The sequence below is a fragment of the Brachyhypopomus gauderio genome, chromosome 17, assembly GCF_052324685.1.
Source record: "Brachyhypopomus gauderio isolate BG-103 chromosome 17, BGAUD_0.2, whole genome shotgun sequence".
NCBI classification, from domain to species: domain Eukaryota; kingdom Metazoa; phylum Chordata; class Actinopteri; order Gymnotiformes; family Hypopomidae; genus Brachyhypopomus; species Brachyhypopomus gauderio.
This window is the reverse complement of record NC_135227.1, coordinates 11,070,292-11,087,186: the sequence shown is the minus strand read 5'-3', so window position 1 is coordinate 11,087,186 and position 16,895 is coordinate 11,070,292. Positions and strand designations below refer to the sequence as shown.

General features: G+C 41.2%; 2 protein-coding genes across 3 annotated transcripts in view; one reads left to right on the top strand and one right to left on the bottom strand.

The window, feature by feature from the left end:
* dnajc17 (DnaJ (Hsp40) homolog, subfamily C, member 17) overlaps window positions 1-16,895 on the bottom strand; it is a 36,229-nt gene that overhangs the window by 2,485 nt on the left and 16,849 nt on the right. Inside the window, exons 11-12 of one of the 2 annotated variants that reach the window (XM_076979238.1) lie at window positions 7,402-7,465; window positions 2,102-2,233 (exon numbers count right to left, since the gene is read on the bottom strand). In XM_076979238.1, the coding sequence (XP_076835353.1) occupies window positions 7,415-7,465 (51 nt within the window). In that variant the 3' untranslated portion in view covers window positions 2,102-2,233; window positions 7,402-7,414. Of the gene's footprint in view, window positions 1-1,694; window positions 2,234-7,401; window positions 7,466-16,895 lie in introns of those variants that run through there. The other variant, XM_076979237.1, reaches the window with a different exon arrangement.
* LOC143481268 (cdc42 effector protein 3) lies at window positions 10,008-14,623 on the top strand. The gene is made up of 3 exons (XM_076979239.1): window positions 10,008-10,195; window positions 10,531-10,653; window positions 11,590-14,623. Exon 3 carries the CDS (start codon window positions 11,700-11,702, stop codon window positions 12,285-12,287), a length of 588 nt encoding a protein of 195 aa, XP_076835354.1. The 5' UTR covers window positions 10,008-10,195; window positions 10,531-10,653; window positions 11,590-11,699; the 3' UTR covers window positions 12,288-14,623.

Genomic DNA, 16,895 nt, shown 5'->3' with positions numbered 1-16,895 from the left:
GGGGGGGGGGGGTTGTCTCTTGTGCTCTGAGGAACTGAGCAACTTGGTGAATAGATCTTAAGAGGAATGACAAGAGCTGACGAATGGCTGACGAATGCAGAAAGAATGAGAGTGATGACTATGGAAGGGGACATGTGGAGCTAGTAGTGTGTAACCAAAAATTGTTTGCGGGATTCCTCTTCCTTCCTCAGCACGTAGCACGTGCTGCCCTGGCTGGTCATCCTGTCGGGATGTGTGTCGTGAGAGGCCAAGGCCATAAGTGGGTTTCCTACATTGTAATTGGAAAGCTTCTTTCCAGGGATGTAGAAGAACTGAACAAGTAAATAGAACCATGTGATTGAAACTTGGTGCTGTGCAACAAAACAACAGAGCTAGAAAGGGATGTTGCATAATGAGGAGATGGATTACTGGAGCCTTGGATAAGGTACTTTCCTGCTAGATGACAAACAGGCCACAGAGACATAAATTAACATACCGTAATAGTTCAGTTTTCTGGATGTTGGCAAAACATTGTTGTGGTAGGATGTACAATTTTTAACAGAAACTGGTTTGGAACATACAAACTTCAAAGGTTAATAACAAAGGTACACACATAAAAATATGATAAACATATGACCCAAACGGTACCCAGCTAGCAGTGGCACTGTGAACAGAAACTGACCAGAGACCAGTCATGTACACAGCGTACAGCAGCAGACTACACTCTAGTTTTACAGCTGTACTTATAAGATGGGGCACGGCAGGTAAGGACAAAGATGAAAGTGTTCAACTTAATACAACATTTAAATCTGACTATATTGGTTCTTGGTTATTATTGGTTGAAAAGATCCTCTTATATGTGATAACTGCTGGGTCATTGTAACATATGTCACCTTTTATTCTCCCTGGTTGATGTTTCTCCTGACCGTAGACAGGAGCCAGTGGAGCTTTTAGTTCCTCGGGCTAGAGCTAACTGGGCTACAGCTAACTCTAGGGTGATACCCGCGTTTACTTCGCTTATATTTCTCTTTCAGAGTGAGTCTCAGGAGTCCAAGTCGAGTTTCCAGCACGACAGAGAGATATAACACTTTATTGACAGCGATAAGTGCACACAGGGATAAATGGCCTAGCACTGAAACATGGAGAGTGAGCCGTAGATGTTAACGAGGGCTATGCAAGGCGAAGAACTGACCTAACATCAACTGCACTTTAACTAAAGTCTCTTAAAGGGACATGAACCTCAATATTGTAACACATAGCAAAATCATTCAGCTGCTAAATAACAATCTTCTTTTTTGGCAGAAGAAACCGCAAGTATTAAAATATTTAAAATAATGTTCTGGGCATACACCTTTTAGCCTATAACGTCCACTTCCCCTAGCAACAGCCTCAGCCTCAGGTTTCCCATCCAAGTCCAGGCCCACGGCTCAAACCTCCTTTGAAGCACCCAGAACTCTTTGAAAACTGAATGCATTCACTGTATTTTGGGCTGTACCTTCTTCTGAAACTCTGACAAAGTATTTTATTTTGAAACCTGTGTTTCTAGAAGATGTAAGAAAACAAGGCCATTATACAAAAAACAGTTTTTAATGATAAACCTTTTAATGGCAAACGTCTCACAATTTGAGGCGTGTACCCGGCAATTTAGATTACAACCGCCAAAACACGCTCACACGGTCCAGAATTACTGAAGAGAGGCTGCAGCCTCCTCTCACCTTTCAGTCTCAGCCAGGCCGGTTCCCATAAAGCCCTCAGTGTTCATCTTACCCCGTCGCCCCAGACCGTGCCACAGGCTGCAGAGCATGCTGACTGGCTTCAGTACCAGACAGGAATGATTTCAACACAGAGAGTCACACAGCAAGACGTGGTCAGCAGTTTCGGGCTGTTTGCCAACTGAAGCCATTCCCAGACATCGTATTTCCTCAGTGTGGATATTTTCCCTGGTGAGTCGCATCTCCGGACGAAAGCGCCGAAGAGCACCTGAACGTACAGTCTGACTCCAACAGCTTTTTACCAAAAACAACACTTTATTGGTTTGTGAGCACTTAAATTACTTCTAGGGAAAAGATGGGGATTGAAAAGCGGGAATGAGGGATGAACGAGGGAGGGGTGGGTCGGGGGGCGGCACTTAGGTCTTCACCACTTCCTCCTCATCCTCCTTCTGCATCTGCTCGATGAGTCTCTGTCGCTCCGCTGCCTGCCTCATGCGCATCAGCACCAGGCTCTCGTAATCCCGCTCAGTGCTCAGAGAGTTCTGCACACACACACACACACACACACACACAGTAAATGTCTGTTCCAAAACCTGTGAATGTGAGAACCAGTGCCTTTTTCAGAAATGCTATGACTATTTGATGACAACAACTCTCTTGTCATCTCTCCCACTACAAATGCAGTTTGTATAGCGGAACAATCAGTGCTATAAATACATCAGCATATCAGTAATATGTCCTCATTAAAGTTCAAAACACTCAAGATTAAAGGGGGGAGGGGTGTGGATTCTACAGACAAAATTAGTGCATTTCCGTTTTGGATGCACTACAAGCATTCAAGTGATGGAGCAAGAGGAAATCATTCCACTAGATCTGCAAGGAAGTTTCAATTAGACACCGTACTGTAGAGGGGACCAGGAAGTTGGCGTCTTGGCCAACTACAGTGAAGAAGAATAAGTTCACTCCCAATAACACAGACAGAGAAAACACAAGCACTATAGATTTTCAAACTTGTGTTTTAATGGATAGCTGTAGGAAGGACGTCGGCCCATGAGGCATCCACTTATCAAGTGAGCTGGGAAGAATATCTGCTTTAGTGTGAGTCTGTGTGTGTGTGTAAGCCTGGATAAGGCAGAGAGACCATGAATGGCAGATCCAAAGTGTTTCTTTAAGGTAAACCATCTGGAAGACATGACTGGGGTCTCCAGCATTTACCCGAGTGATGTGCAAATGGAGGGAGAAAATAAAGAAAGAGGGAAGACATGGTGGGGGGGGTTCTCAGCAACATGCAGGAAGGAGAGAACTGCCATTAGCATTCCTCTCATGTGAGCTCAAGCCTCTTGTCCACTGCTTAAACACCAGATATCACGCAAGCTCAATTAAGTAAATAAACAACTGTTGCATCTTCAATTAAACATTAAAAAACTGCCCCCCCCCACCTTAACATAGCTCTACTCCGCCCTCTTGTGGACAGCAATACAGGGGCGACATCTTAGGGATGTAGCAAAACAGGTGTGTGTGTGTGCGTGTGTGTGTGTGTGTGTGTGTGTGTGTGTGTGTGTGTGTGTGTGTAAGTGTGATGACAATACAGAAAGGCTGTGGGATGTGTCACAGTATTCTGGGACGGTGCACACTGTTCGGGTTTTGCCACAGGCATCAGAATGAAAGTAGAATTAGAGAAGCCATCAGATATACATGATATGAGACAACCAAAAGCAAACCTCACCAACCACAAGACAGAGAAGGAGTCAGCAATGATGACAGGGCTGAGTTCACCCGTCCACGCCACTGTGGGCCTGACTAATAAATGATGATGTCAGGCCTCAGTCGTCAACCTCTGCCCCGAAAGGCATTTCCCTCTGCACCACGGCAGACAGCATGGCCGAACACACACTGCAGCCGCCGCCGGCAGTGACTCATGGCGGCGGGCCGAGGTGTAGCGTCTGTGCAGCTGTGTGGAGCGCGGTCGGCTCCGGGCCGTCAACGGCTGAAAGTGCGGGGTGGGCCTGGCGCGTGCGTGTGCTTCCTACCAGTAACTACAACTGAGCAGTGGCGAGCAGCTCCATATGGAGAGGACACTAGTGCCTGAGGCTGCTTTACTGACGTCAGATGAGACACATTGTGGATGAGCCACTCAACATTCATCTGTGGCTGAGTCACGGGTTGTGAATGAATGGCTTACAGGCGCTGAGGTCTGGTCCTTCTCCCACAGAAACATACTCACACACATGCGCACGAATAAGCTCCCTTATCTGGCTTTCTTATCTCCAGACGGCAGCACTGCTTGCAATGGGGCGGGTCACGCCGTCTGCCTGAAGATGGGCTGGAACCCATCAAATTTCAGCCCTCCTCACGACTTTAAGTGTGTGTAGCAGGGCCAATAAACAAACAGCACCAAAAAACTGTGGCTCTAGACGACGGGGGGATGGCTTGAGAAGCTGGCTAGCAGCAACGCTCTCGGACCACTCGACATTCTCCATCATTTTGCCTCATCTCTAAAGACTGAGAAGCAGGTTATTTTTCTTCTTGAACCGTGTAACTTCACAGAACACAGTCCCCTCTCCACCGAACACAGTCCCCTCCTCGCAGTGCTCTTGTCCACATGCTAAAACGCCGTCACTTAACATCACTGCGACTGCTGTTGTTTTTAAAGGGTAAATCAGGGCCATCGCTATTAGCCAGAAACTAACACATGCCTTTATGATCCCTGGACCTTTTGCTGACATATTTATGTCAACAAAGCATGAGAAGTCAGGTAGGCATATGAGAAAACAAAAACAACTCAACCACACAGCTTTTGTCTCTTTTATAATAGATCCAGCAACCAATGAACAGGTCCATATTTGCATGCCCTTTAAAACACATCTTTAGTGGACACAGCAGTGATAAAAAACAACAGATTCTTGCAGCCTTTATGGGGAAAAACACACAGACTGCTCTAGCACTTCCAATCCAGCTTATAACGCCACTCTTTATTCTTCTCTTTCCTCTTATTCTCGTCTGTCAGCAGGATGTGGCTGGCTTGATTAATGGTAGTCAAACACTTATTCAGAGATCATTAAGAGTGACCGTTATGTACTTATAGTCCTGGCTAACTCAAACAAACACCATCCCGAACTGGCTCGCGTGCCTGAAAACAACAGCAGATCAAAGCGCCCTGTCAGAGAAATGACGCTTTATGAAAAGGACAAACGGACATAGGGGAGAGCTCAGAGTGTAGTGTTTTTCACTGTGTGGCTCAAAACATAACTTCCTAAAATTGTATTCAGATTACGTGCTTGTAGAAGAAAGCCAATTACCTCCATTTTGTTGAAGAACAAAGCAAGAAGCCAAAGTCTGCAAGGCAAAGATTATCAGCAACATTTTTTATTATACTGGAACATCTGATGATGTAAACAGAGCCCAGTGCAAACACTATCCTCTGTTTTCACTGGCTTGGTAACAACCAGTTTGTTCAGCCTAATCATTATTGGCCTGTTGATCATGTGGTCATGCGGCTAAAGCAGTTTCTATGGAAGCAGAACCAAGCGAAGATTCTACCAAGAGTTTTTTTTTTACTATTGTACATCATACACCATATTAAACATTTCAACCAAACAAGATTCGACATGGTTGAATCTCAAACAAACCCAGTGCATGTAATGACAATGCACTCTTGTCACACTCATTCAGTTGCGTTATCACAACTACTAATCCCATTTACCGGTAACAGCTCTATTCTTTCAAGTACATTACATCAACCAAAAGAAATGCGTTCATTACCGACTGTCTACATCCCCCCTACCAATCCGGCCCCTTATATATCCACAGTTCTCGCGGTGAGCCTATGGGTAAGAACCATGCAGAAATCTCAGGTCGGTATACAATTCGATATAACAATTCAGACGTCTCTTGTTCGTAAGAATAAATATTCACATGTCCAGGTACCTGTTAATTCTGTTAACTCTTATTGTAGCTGCATTCTCTTCATAATTATACATCTCCAATATATTCTCATTACCTGAATCTCCTTTCCCCCCCTTTCTCCCCAAAGATGGAACGGCCTGAACTCTCACATACGCTTGCGTGCTCAGGGTCCATGTTCCCATGGCGCAATGCGTTTAGTGCCTCAGGTCACAAGCACATTTTATTACTTCATGTCTCTGTCCACTTATAGAGTCGATACTATAATAGTGCATTATGGAGTCTGGGGTGAGGAGGGAACTCTTTTAGCCAGGTGTGCTTTTACTTCCCTCTCACTATTACTGTAAGATTCTGCTAGGGCTGGTGATGATGTTGTACCAGTCTCTGCTTCACAGATCATTACTGTAGTATTGTTTTTTTGTTGTTAATCATAATCATTATTGGTCTGTTGATCATTACTGCAGTATTGTTGTTTTGTTGTTAATCATAATCATTATTGGCCTGTTGATCATTACTGTAGTATTGTGTTTTTTGGTTGTTAATCATAATCATTATTGGCCTGTTGATCATTACGGCAGTGTTTGTTTTTTGGTTGTTAATCATAATCATTATTGGGCTGTTGAGCTGTTCATCAGAACCATATTGAATCTTTTGTTGATCAAAACCATCATAGATCTGTTGATCATAGCTGTTTTGTGTGTATCCAGACCAATTTCTGAGAAGTATTTAAAAAAATGTGTCTTTAGTCAACGGATGTTTATTCAGACTATCCTGAATAACAAGAGACCGTAATCTCTTAGTTAGATATATCAGTCACTTACACAAACCAACTGGTGGTGAACAAAGTAGAATGTTAAGACACTCAGCCAACATATACAGTCTGTGAAACGCAAGCTCATAGGAACAATCAAGTTACTAAGCCTAACCTACAATACAATGTACATTAACACAGCCTGACACACAAATGCACACACCCACACAAACACACACACACACACACACCCCCACACACACACAAACACACCCCCACACACACACACACACACCCCCACACACAAACCCAGCACACACCCCCAAACACAAACCCAGCACACACCCCCAAACACACACAAACCCAGTACACACCCCAAACACACACAAATCCAGCACACACCCCCAAACACACAAACCCAGCACACATAACACACCCCACTCACACAAACACACACTAAAGGGAGTAATGGCAGCAGTGCTAGAGGGCCTAAAATGTAATGGATGCTGAGTGAGGTCCCAAGAACGCTTGATAAATGTATCTCCAAGGGCAGGTCAAAGAAAGCAAATAAACAATATAAAAAGAAGGCAGAACTAAAACCACTACCTCCTTAATCCTCCCCTTGTAAAGGAAGAGTTTGCAATCCCCATTAATATTGACAGGTTTATTTTCCAAATACTTACATATGTAACAATTCCAAAGCTGCCTCTTCACATGTTTGAACTGGGGATTCGAAGGTCATACACTAATGTGTATTTATCAGTACAGAGAGAGGGGCTCTATATATATATATAAAATGCTACAGCAGGAGTGCAAATATTATGTCAGGATGTGTCAATAGTGTTCATATTGAGATTAGGTGAATAACACAAGCCTAAATCAGTACCAATTCACAATGTGAGCATATCCCATATCACCACTTAACATACTGAAGCTCGGTGTGTGCCATTCATAGCAGCTGATAAAGGAGCATACCATAAGAGCAGCTGATTTCCTGATGGCATTTGAAGAAACACAATGTTCAAAACCCTCTCAAGAAGTGCAAACCACCCTTACCCAGTTGTAGTGATCAACAAAACACTGAATGGAACGCAGCTTCCCATATACTTCTATGCCAGAACTAAAAAAAAAAAAACACACAAATATCAGGAACCTGATAAAATGATGAAAAATTACTCCTTGTTGAGGGCCACAAAGATGTAAATACATTTACTCATCTCAGACTCATGCTTTGTTGCATGATCTTGCATTAACAGAGACACAAGCGCATACAATCACTTTTGCTCATGCTGTTTTTCATTATTAAATAAAAAGGTGTGTTTGTGTTATATTGTTTGACCACACTTCCCTTGATAACAATCTGCAGACATCACACAAATACCGATCTGCAGTCATAACACAAGCTGTACAACTATGTCTTCACATTAACCAGGTTGGAAAATGCGGAAGGAGATTATAATTCTGTACCATGGAAAATATGGTGCATATTAGCTCCAGCAGTCTTCAAAAGGCCACGAGGTGTTTCTCAGTGTTAATTCTTAATTATGGACATTTACAAACTGAGTTTCGTTTCACACATCTGAAATTTATTTGGATGTTTGCCATTTGACTAGACAATGATTCAGGATATTGCAGATGGTAAAGAAAATTCATGTTCTTTTGACATTAACTTGTTGAGACAACATGAGCAAATAGAGGTGAATGCCGAGGAGGCAGACCTAAGCAGACAAAGGAGTTGTCGTTTTGTTTGTATTTACAGACGAGGCCATTAGACCCAGATCCACAAGAAGCACACAAATGAGTATACACAAAAAGCCTCAATTTAGGACTCAAAGGAGAGCTGGATCTGGAAGCACTTTGCCCAAGCAACTGGGATTTTGCATCCCAGCATTTTCAAGACAAAGCTGTACCAAATATGACTACAGAAACCAACAATGGCTTGAGCTTGGCAAAGATCTCAGTTAACAATCCAGACTGCTCATAAGTAAAGGCCAGAGTAATCACGCAAGGCTCCAAAAGACATACAAGAGAGAACATGAAAGCAGCCCCACCTTGACTCCTGATGAAAAATTCGGCTTAACACAGTCACAAGGCCTAAGATAACGAAGGCTTCATCAATTCTATGATAGTATACTTGTGCGAAAATCAGAGCTTGACAAAGAGGGAGTGGAAATAGGAATGAGAGCTGTTGAAATGAGCAGTTCCACTCGAAGATAAATGTTATGATGAGAACTGAAGTTGTTTTGTTAGCATGAGCGATCTCATCTGTGAGACCTGCGCCTTTTGGAGGAGCCAAGAGAAGGACAATTGTTTATTGGACAAGTTTAAAAGCTCCCGGGACGAAAGACAATCACAGAAATGTTCAGCCGTTGACCTCCAAAAGACTTCCTACAAGAAAACTTGGACCACTTCCTGGAATGGGCTGGATAGAACAGAAGGGCCACTTCATGAAATTTTCAACTTTTGATGTACTGCATTGTTGAGAAGACCAAAGTGGTTCCCCCATCTGTCCCAGTCCTAGATCATCCCAGAACCATTACACTGAGTGGAAGCATGCCCAGTGTTTGACAAGGAGGTGACGGATGTCTAGCTCCATGTAAATGAAGAACTGTGCTGTTTTAACCAGTATGCCACTCTGTGCTTCGGTGATCTCTCGGTGTTACATGGTTGAGCAGTCATCACTATTTTCCTGACAGTCTCTGAGGAATCTGAATGGAAGGATACCTGCAATTATCTCCATAACTATGACACCAACTGAAATTAATTCATGATTGCAGGGAATGCACGCGACACGTGAATTTAAGTTCATATTTATGTTGTATAATGAAGCAACGTAATTAAAACGACTAGCATTCAGCTTGCATCAAATTCTTAATTTTTGCATAGATTATTTTATTTTCTATGACTTTATTTGTAACTGAATGAATCATGCAAGTACAAACCACATTATTCTAATAATACCTAATAAATAACTAATAAAGGTCATGACAATTCTGCCATAGTGGTAATTAAAATAAAACTAGATCCACCAAGAATTCTGCATTTAATGCTTATGGTATCTTCCCCACACGGGATAATGCACCAGTGATGCAACATGTAAAACTAGCAACATCCCAACAGTAGTGATTTAAATTCCAACCACTTTCCAACCACTTTAAGGTGATGAAAATACAGAGTGAGTGGGTGTGAGAGCTGGAAAAGTAACAGGTTCTTCTGTGGAAAAACCAACTTGTGCAACTGCAGCGCGTCTGTACTTGTCTGTGTGCTGGTTCAGCTAGAAACTGAATCTCTGGCTGGAGAGGGCTTTAGCAGAACCTACACTACACAGGAAATCAGCAGAGACAGACAGTGACGCTGCGATTAGTAATCAGATAATGCTCTGCAACCTTCTCATAGCTTAGCTCAACCAAAACAAGAATGATGTGGTATGCCCTTCGCAAATGCCACAACTGCTGCATATAACCAGGAGCAGAACAGTAAATACTCAGGGAATAAAAGGAGGTGTTGCGTGGGGTGGGAGGAGAGAAAGCACTAGAAGTTGTGATGTGAGCTGAGCTATGGTAAAGGTTCGCACTAATGGGATTGCCAGTATTGAACTGTGATGTCATTTGGTCGGGAAACATTCCAACCCAGTTGCTCTGGAGAAAGGGGGGGGGAGGGGGGGCAATTACTCCACCTGCTCATACAGACACGCCTTCTATTCAGACCTCACCTTAGTAACTCTGTCACACCGTCAAACGTCACACCTGACTTTGGACTTACCACTTCAAATCCAGAGAGGACTATGAACTGTGGAGATACTCTACTTATCTAAAACGCAAACCAAAAAGCACAAACCTACTTCAGTAAGGTAAGAAAATTATTATTTTTTTCCTCAAAGAAATGTTATTCTCTCAGTACATTCAGGAACTGCTATTTTATTTATATGTTTACATTAAAGTGCAATGTGGGTGAATGTGACCTAATTACTGTTAAAAAAAACACAAGCAATGTTAATGTTTTTTAAATTGATTACTATGATGTCATTTTTGCTGTCAAAATGTATTGCTAAAACAAATCACACGAAGATACAATGCTACAAGAAGACAACCACAACTCCTTTCCATGGACCCACAAAAAGATTTGATGTCACTTCCTGGGACAGAATATTTACAAGATTCTTTCTCTGTTTCCCATGTTCAATAGACGAACAAGCCCTGTCATGTAACCAGAAGCACTTCAAATAACTGGTTTCAGTCTAGTCCTGGTTGACTGACGATACAATGTGTGGGTGTGGAAGCAGGACCCTGTATCGACAAACCTTTCATGGTAAGAGTCAATCTAAATAACAAAAGTCTTATTTTTCAAAGTGAATTGATCAGAGGATACAGATCAAGATAAAATAACTGAAAGAGGAGGGTGTTGGGAGGTATCTTGGTAGTAATACCTCCCAACTTTGTTAATCTGGACTTTGAAAATGAGAAATTTAAAATTTCTTAAAATGGTCAAACACACCCTCCCTTATTCTTACATGGCTGAAAAGGAATGCTGCTCTCTCCACACTCCTTTATCTCCTGCTGCTAGTAAAGTGATGATAAAAACTTTATAAGACAACAAAACATGTTTTGTCTTGTGCAATACACATTTGCACCATGCTTTAAGTCACAAAAATGGATCTAATGGATCTAGACTACTCCATAACATAAAATCTCAAGTCCGCTGAACTGTCCACTAGCTACCATCTGCAAAGTGTTTTCATGTTACCTTAGCAATTAAGAGCCTCACTTTTTTGCTTCTGTGATGAATGTGGAGACACCATTTGAGCAGCTATTACCATACAATATCATATGCATCAAAACTCATCACAATTTGGCAAAAAAACAATAACTAATGGGAAGGACCCTAATCTTTCACTGTGTGACTATTATAATTAGTGTAACCACAAAGCCAAAATCATGATTAGACTCTGATACCATTTACAATCAGAATACTGAACAATGAAGTAACATAACATTGAAAATTCTAACTTTCTCACTTTGCAATTTCAAAATTTCTCACCTCCTTCCACGTAAAATAACATTCTGATAAGTTTCTTATTCTTGTACTACGTGCTCTCTGATAAGACGGATGACAAACATCTAGACCTGGTGGTAGAGAACAGTAAATATACATTTATTACAGTTATTGGCGATGCTCAGCTACAGGGAAAATGTTGAAGTTGAAGTTGATTTTCATTGTAAATCTACTTTGTACATTCTCTTTCAGAATAAAAGAACTCCATGAAATTTACCTCCATGAAGACCTTTTCATCTCACATTCTCAACCTTTCAAAGTAAACAATCTATATTTCTTTATATTTCACTAAATTCAACGGGATGCCACTGAGGACAGCATCACAAAACAAGCCTCCATCAGGGAGATGGTCACGGAGCTCATCAAAACGAAAGGTTCTCTCCGTCAACATGATTAGCCTGCCACTGGCAGACTTCCGCCACCTCGCTCACATTGGCTCCGACAACCACAAGGACAGATTTGGGGACCTCTCCTTCCTGAGGCATGGCCACAGCCTTCTCCTGCACAGCTCTCAGAGCGAGCAGAACCTCTTCCTGGCCTGCGCTCCCCCTCCAAAGCCACCTCGACTTAACCTGGACGAAACTGAGACAACCCGCACCAACAGGGACTCGAAATGCCAGCTCCGATCCCAGAGGCAAAAGAAATGCAGTTCCCTGCCCCTTTTGGATATGGAGGAGGTGGAGAGGGAATCCTGCCAACTGCATTCAGAAGAGGTTTCTGTCAGCCAAAGTGCAGACAGACGGAGCCTGAGTTCTGGGAGGAATTCAACCCAAACTGGCTCAGAGGAATCAGCACCAGAAGAGTCTGATGCAACTTTCTCCTTCAACCTGGACCTGGGGCCCTCTATACTAGATGATGTACTGCAGGTGATGGACAAACTCCATCAGTAGAGGAAAATCTGTGCACAGCTAGAGTGACCATGTGACATTATATGATAGATTAATGGAATACAGATGGAAGGACTATGGATGGTTCCTGTGTTTTTGAAAACCCTGTTGGAAGAACAATTTATATTGGATGTCCTCCATGGCTAAGACAATACTTTAACTTTCACTTTGTTGTACAACAAACTAATTGGCTTCATCCTGGAAATTCAAAATTAAGCAATAGCTATTTCATGGTTAAAAGATGTTTTCAAATACTTCAAAAGGTACCACTGCCAAAATCCTTTTTGCCATTTGAATTTGAGTTTCAGTTAAGCCCTTCTAAGCAATTCACACGAGCCATGCAAAAGCTATTATGATTAAGAGTTTAAGTGACAAATCTTTCAGGTGTCTGAGAAGACATTTTACTTAACAGAGCGTGTGCTAAAACCTGGTTAATAAGTTAGCACTTCATCAGTTTTTATCAGTTAAGAGGCAAAACATTCTTCCTCATTCAGTATTTTTATATTATAGTGGATACATTTGCTGCAGGTCCTTTCAAGTTGCTCTCAAGCGACATCACTCATTTAGTAGTTCTAAACTTATATCCAGGTGGGAATCTTGACATCGATTTTTGTCTTAATACCAGAGCAGTTTATTCACATTAAACAATGAAAACACCATGATTGGCTCTGTTAGATAAGGCTAGCATATGTAAGTATCAGAATGTCTCTAGATATTTGGATCAACAAGGTCAATTGCTTATACATACTATGATGATCTAATGACTTACAAGCTAAAATTTAAATAAATAGCAGGTTTCATAAAACCTATTATGCTGCAAGAAAGGTATGTTATCAAAGTGGAGAAATGCGATACGTGCTGGGTAGTTGAGCTGGTCATTAACAGCCTTCCTCCTGATGAGAGTTTAAGCACTACCTGCTGAACAAACAGGGCCATGTGCCATCACTGAGCTGTTGTTTGTCTGCACTGCCATCACGGGCCATCAGGAACCAAGAGAGAGCTGGCCTGGTCACATGACATTAGCATTCTTCTGTAGGCATATGATACACACTTGTTTTTAAATTGTGGTGGAAGAACGTTCTATAGCACCTCACGAGTTAAATTTAGAAGTGACCTATTATTATGGATAAACCTAAACTTAAAAACAGTGGAGTGTTCTCAAATTTGAGTCTCAATTAAAGCTGCCACAGAGGCTCAAAGCACACAGTAACTTTCTGACCACCATCAGTGCAGTATCAAAGCAGCAGGATTTCTGAGTAGCACAGCTACTGTAAAGAACAATAAAGAGGAATTTCACACCAAATGCCTAATGGTGTAATAACATATTACTAATGTAATGGGTGGCCCCAGCTGGAATATTAGATTTTCTGCAGTACTAGAATTAGTGTTCATATTGCCTCTAAAAAATTGAAATGTAAATGCCATGGCAGAAAACAAGACTTTAAAAGATCTGTCACAGAAAGCAAAGGAGCTATAGGGAGCTGTATGCATCAATAAGTGAACACCCTTGGACCTAAACCTAAAGACATTAACACAGATAGGACATTTTTAAAATCACTTCATGACCTCATGAAGAGTAGAGCTGAAATCCAATAACAGAATAATGGGATCTTTATTATCCATTTATAGTACAGTATCACATCAGTGGACGCTGTATCAGTGAACCACATCAGTCAAATCAAATTTCCTGACTGTTCTACCTCACTTACAACCTATTCTAAAAAGCTTGGGCCCATGAGACAAGCTACAGGGACCACCTTTACCAGCCAGCATGCAGAACATATCTGACTGAACAGAGCTCAGGACATCCCAGACATCCTTTCATAAACCAATAATGTGTGGCATGGCAAGAATATGGCCAGAAACACAATTCAATATTTGTACAATACGTGTCATGCAAGGACACACCACAACCTGCATGTAAAAACCTACAAGTAGACTAAGGTGAAGATCAAGGGCCCAAACCTCACTCGACTGATGTGAGAAGAGAGCGACATTCATTAGAAGACAAATTATCTTGGTGTTGCACATCAAGCCGGACATTTTATATTGTGAGGTACCCCAACTACATCTGGTACCACTTTTCTTCCAGAATTCCAGTACACTATCACCATGAATACCAGAAACCTGCCATCTCACACCATCATGAAAAATATACATTTCTTCCCCATAAAATTCACATAAACATTTTCTATAATATTGTTTTGACAACTGAGGCATTCCTTTCATAACTGTAATTGCGGCTGGCACCGTAAAGCAATACTACTGAAAATACTACTGCAACATAATTTCACAGGACTTTTTCTGTGTAAATGAAAATAAAATATCCCTCTTCTGAATCTGAGTCCATTTAGCGAGTCCATGTCAAAGTACGTTTCTTATCTTCTAACTTAATGAAACTCAGAACTTCCCTCACATGTCAGGGCCTTACGCAAAAATTTATTTTATCATAAAAATGAAAAAAATTATCCTATTATCTGTAATCCAAAACAAAAGATCAATGCATTATAAAATGCATCACAGAAAAATTCTCACTACAGACCGCAATGCAGCATTAACTGATACTAATGTCAACGCCAATTGCCCAATCTGCTACATAAGACCTTCCACAGCCTTCTGGCTTTTCCAAGAAGCCAAGATGCCTGATTCCTTTTAGATGGCTGTCTAGGGAAAGCAGACCAAATTGTTCCTGCCAACACCATAACAGGACCCAAACCAGACACAGTACGCATTTGTTTTGAGAGAAGAATGTACTTTTTCAGTCGTGGCCTATAGATATGGCTGAAAAAGGAAATCTCCCAAAATAGCAGATACATCTGGTTCATGTTGTGTCTGGCAAGAGCTGTGATGCATTTGACAGGGAGGAAAAACAGAGGTTTCAATATTTTGCAATGTAGGGCTACTTTTATACCGCACCAACACCGGTACAATAGTAAAACACCATAGCATTCTCAGTTATTTAGTTTGCAATGTTGTCTCTTAGTCAGCATATTTTGAAATAGAGGTCATCCTTGCATACATGAAATCATGAAAAGGAATTTCCAAACAAGCCATCCCTCAAATCAAGCTATTTTAATTAATTCAGAATACATCACTGCAGATGTTAGACATGCCTGACAAGAAGAAGCTACTACATTAAGAATGAAGAAGAAAAGTGTATCTGCTTGCCAGTTCAACTACATATAGAGAAGACACAATAGCAGGTTTTCTGTTATATATCCAATACTGATATCTTGCAAATGAATGTTGACCAATACCAATGACGATTTCATATAAATAATAAATAAATAAATCATTTTCTTTTTCATTTAAATCCATTGTGGAGCTGTACTTTAGTTGTTTTACTTGGTTGGAATCTAGAGTTTATCTTTCATTTCTGTCTTACTGAATGTTACTGTAACTGCACAACTGTATAGTAAATAATAACTTTAAAACAGTTCTTGTGAATTTTTGTGTTAAATTGTTGTTCTATCCAATAAACACCAGGCACAAAGCGACCAAAGACACTACCAAAACTACAAGTCTCTTTTCACTAAAGCTCTGCTTCAAGCAATAATTATTGTTTACAGGACAGTTATCCTTTCTAGCCACAAAAAATACATATGGGCAGCTAGCTATGGGAATTCTGACAGTTACAAATTACCGTTGGTCATGGACATGGCAGTGAATAGTGCTCAAACACTATTTTGTCTTGTGTAAATGCTCTCACTAGAAAGTAGGTGACCCGCTTCCCACACTGGGTTATCAAAATACCAGCAATGGAAATCACACGAGTGTGAGTGCATAGATATGTTCATTTGAACATATAAACTGCTCAAACTAGACAAGTTGACCTGCTAAAATGAACCTGGCTGTTATCACAATGCACTGCTGTACTCTCTTCAGTCTGGATTTGTGATGGTATTAGATTGGTTTCCTTAAAAAATTCTTCTCCGATACATGACCAAGCACTTTTGATGATATTGGCCAGATTTCAATATGTGATTTCAGATTGGTGCCATCTCTAACTACAAATGAATCCTTAATCCACACTAGCAGCTTCACGCATTTCCATTTTTCTTATGTTCTTATAGCTGAAACAGTTTATTGAGGCTGACATAAATAACTATGGCATGAACAGAACTAGCCCTTACCTCCCTGAAGCCCTTAGCAAAATCAAGCTACGGCACAAATTAATTTCTGGCACATGCATACAAACACATGTCTACACATGACACAGTGTTTTTTTCTGAGCTACAATTTATAAATATCACTAACCCTAACCCTAACACTGGCATGTAACCCTAATAAATATTTGTATTTCACTCTCACTTGTGTCAATCACAATCACAGAACACAGCCCTGGAAGAAGTGGTTGGGCAAGCAAGACCAAGCGAAACGCTGGCTAGGTAGGTTAGTGAGGCAGGTAGACTAGATAGATGTACTGCACACTAGCAAATCACCTTTGGATTTTACACATTTGGCAGGTGATCTTCTCCAAAGTCACTAGGATGTTAGAGGATGTTAGGATGTTAGAGGACTACTGGTACTCAGACCCCACAGGAATGACAGGGCAGTTGCCCACTACTCTTTTTGGTATAAGATTTTGGTTTGAATCAGTTCTTATTGAGA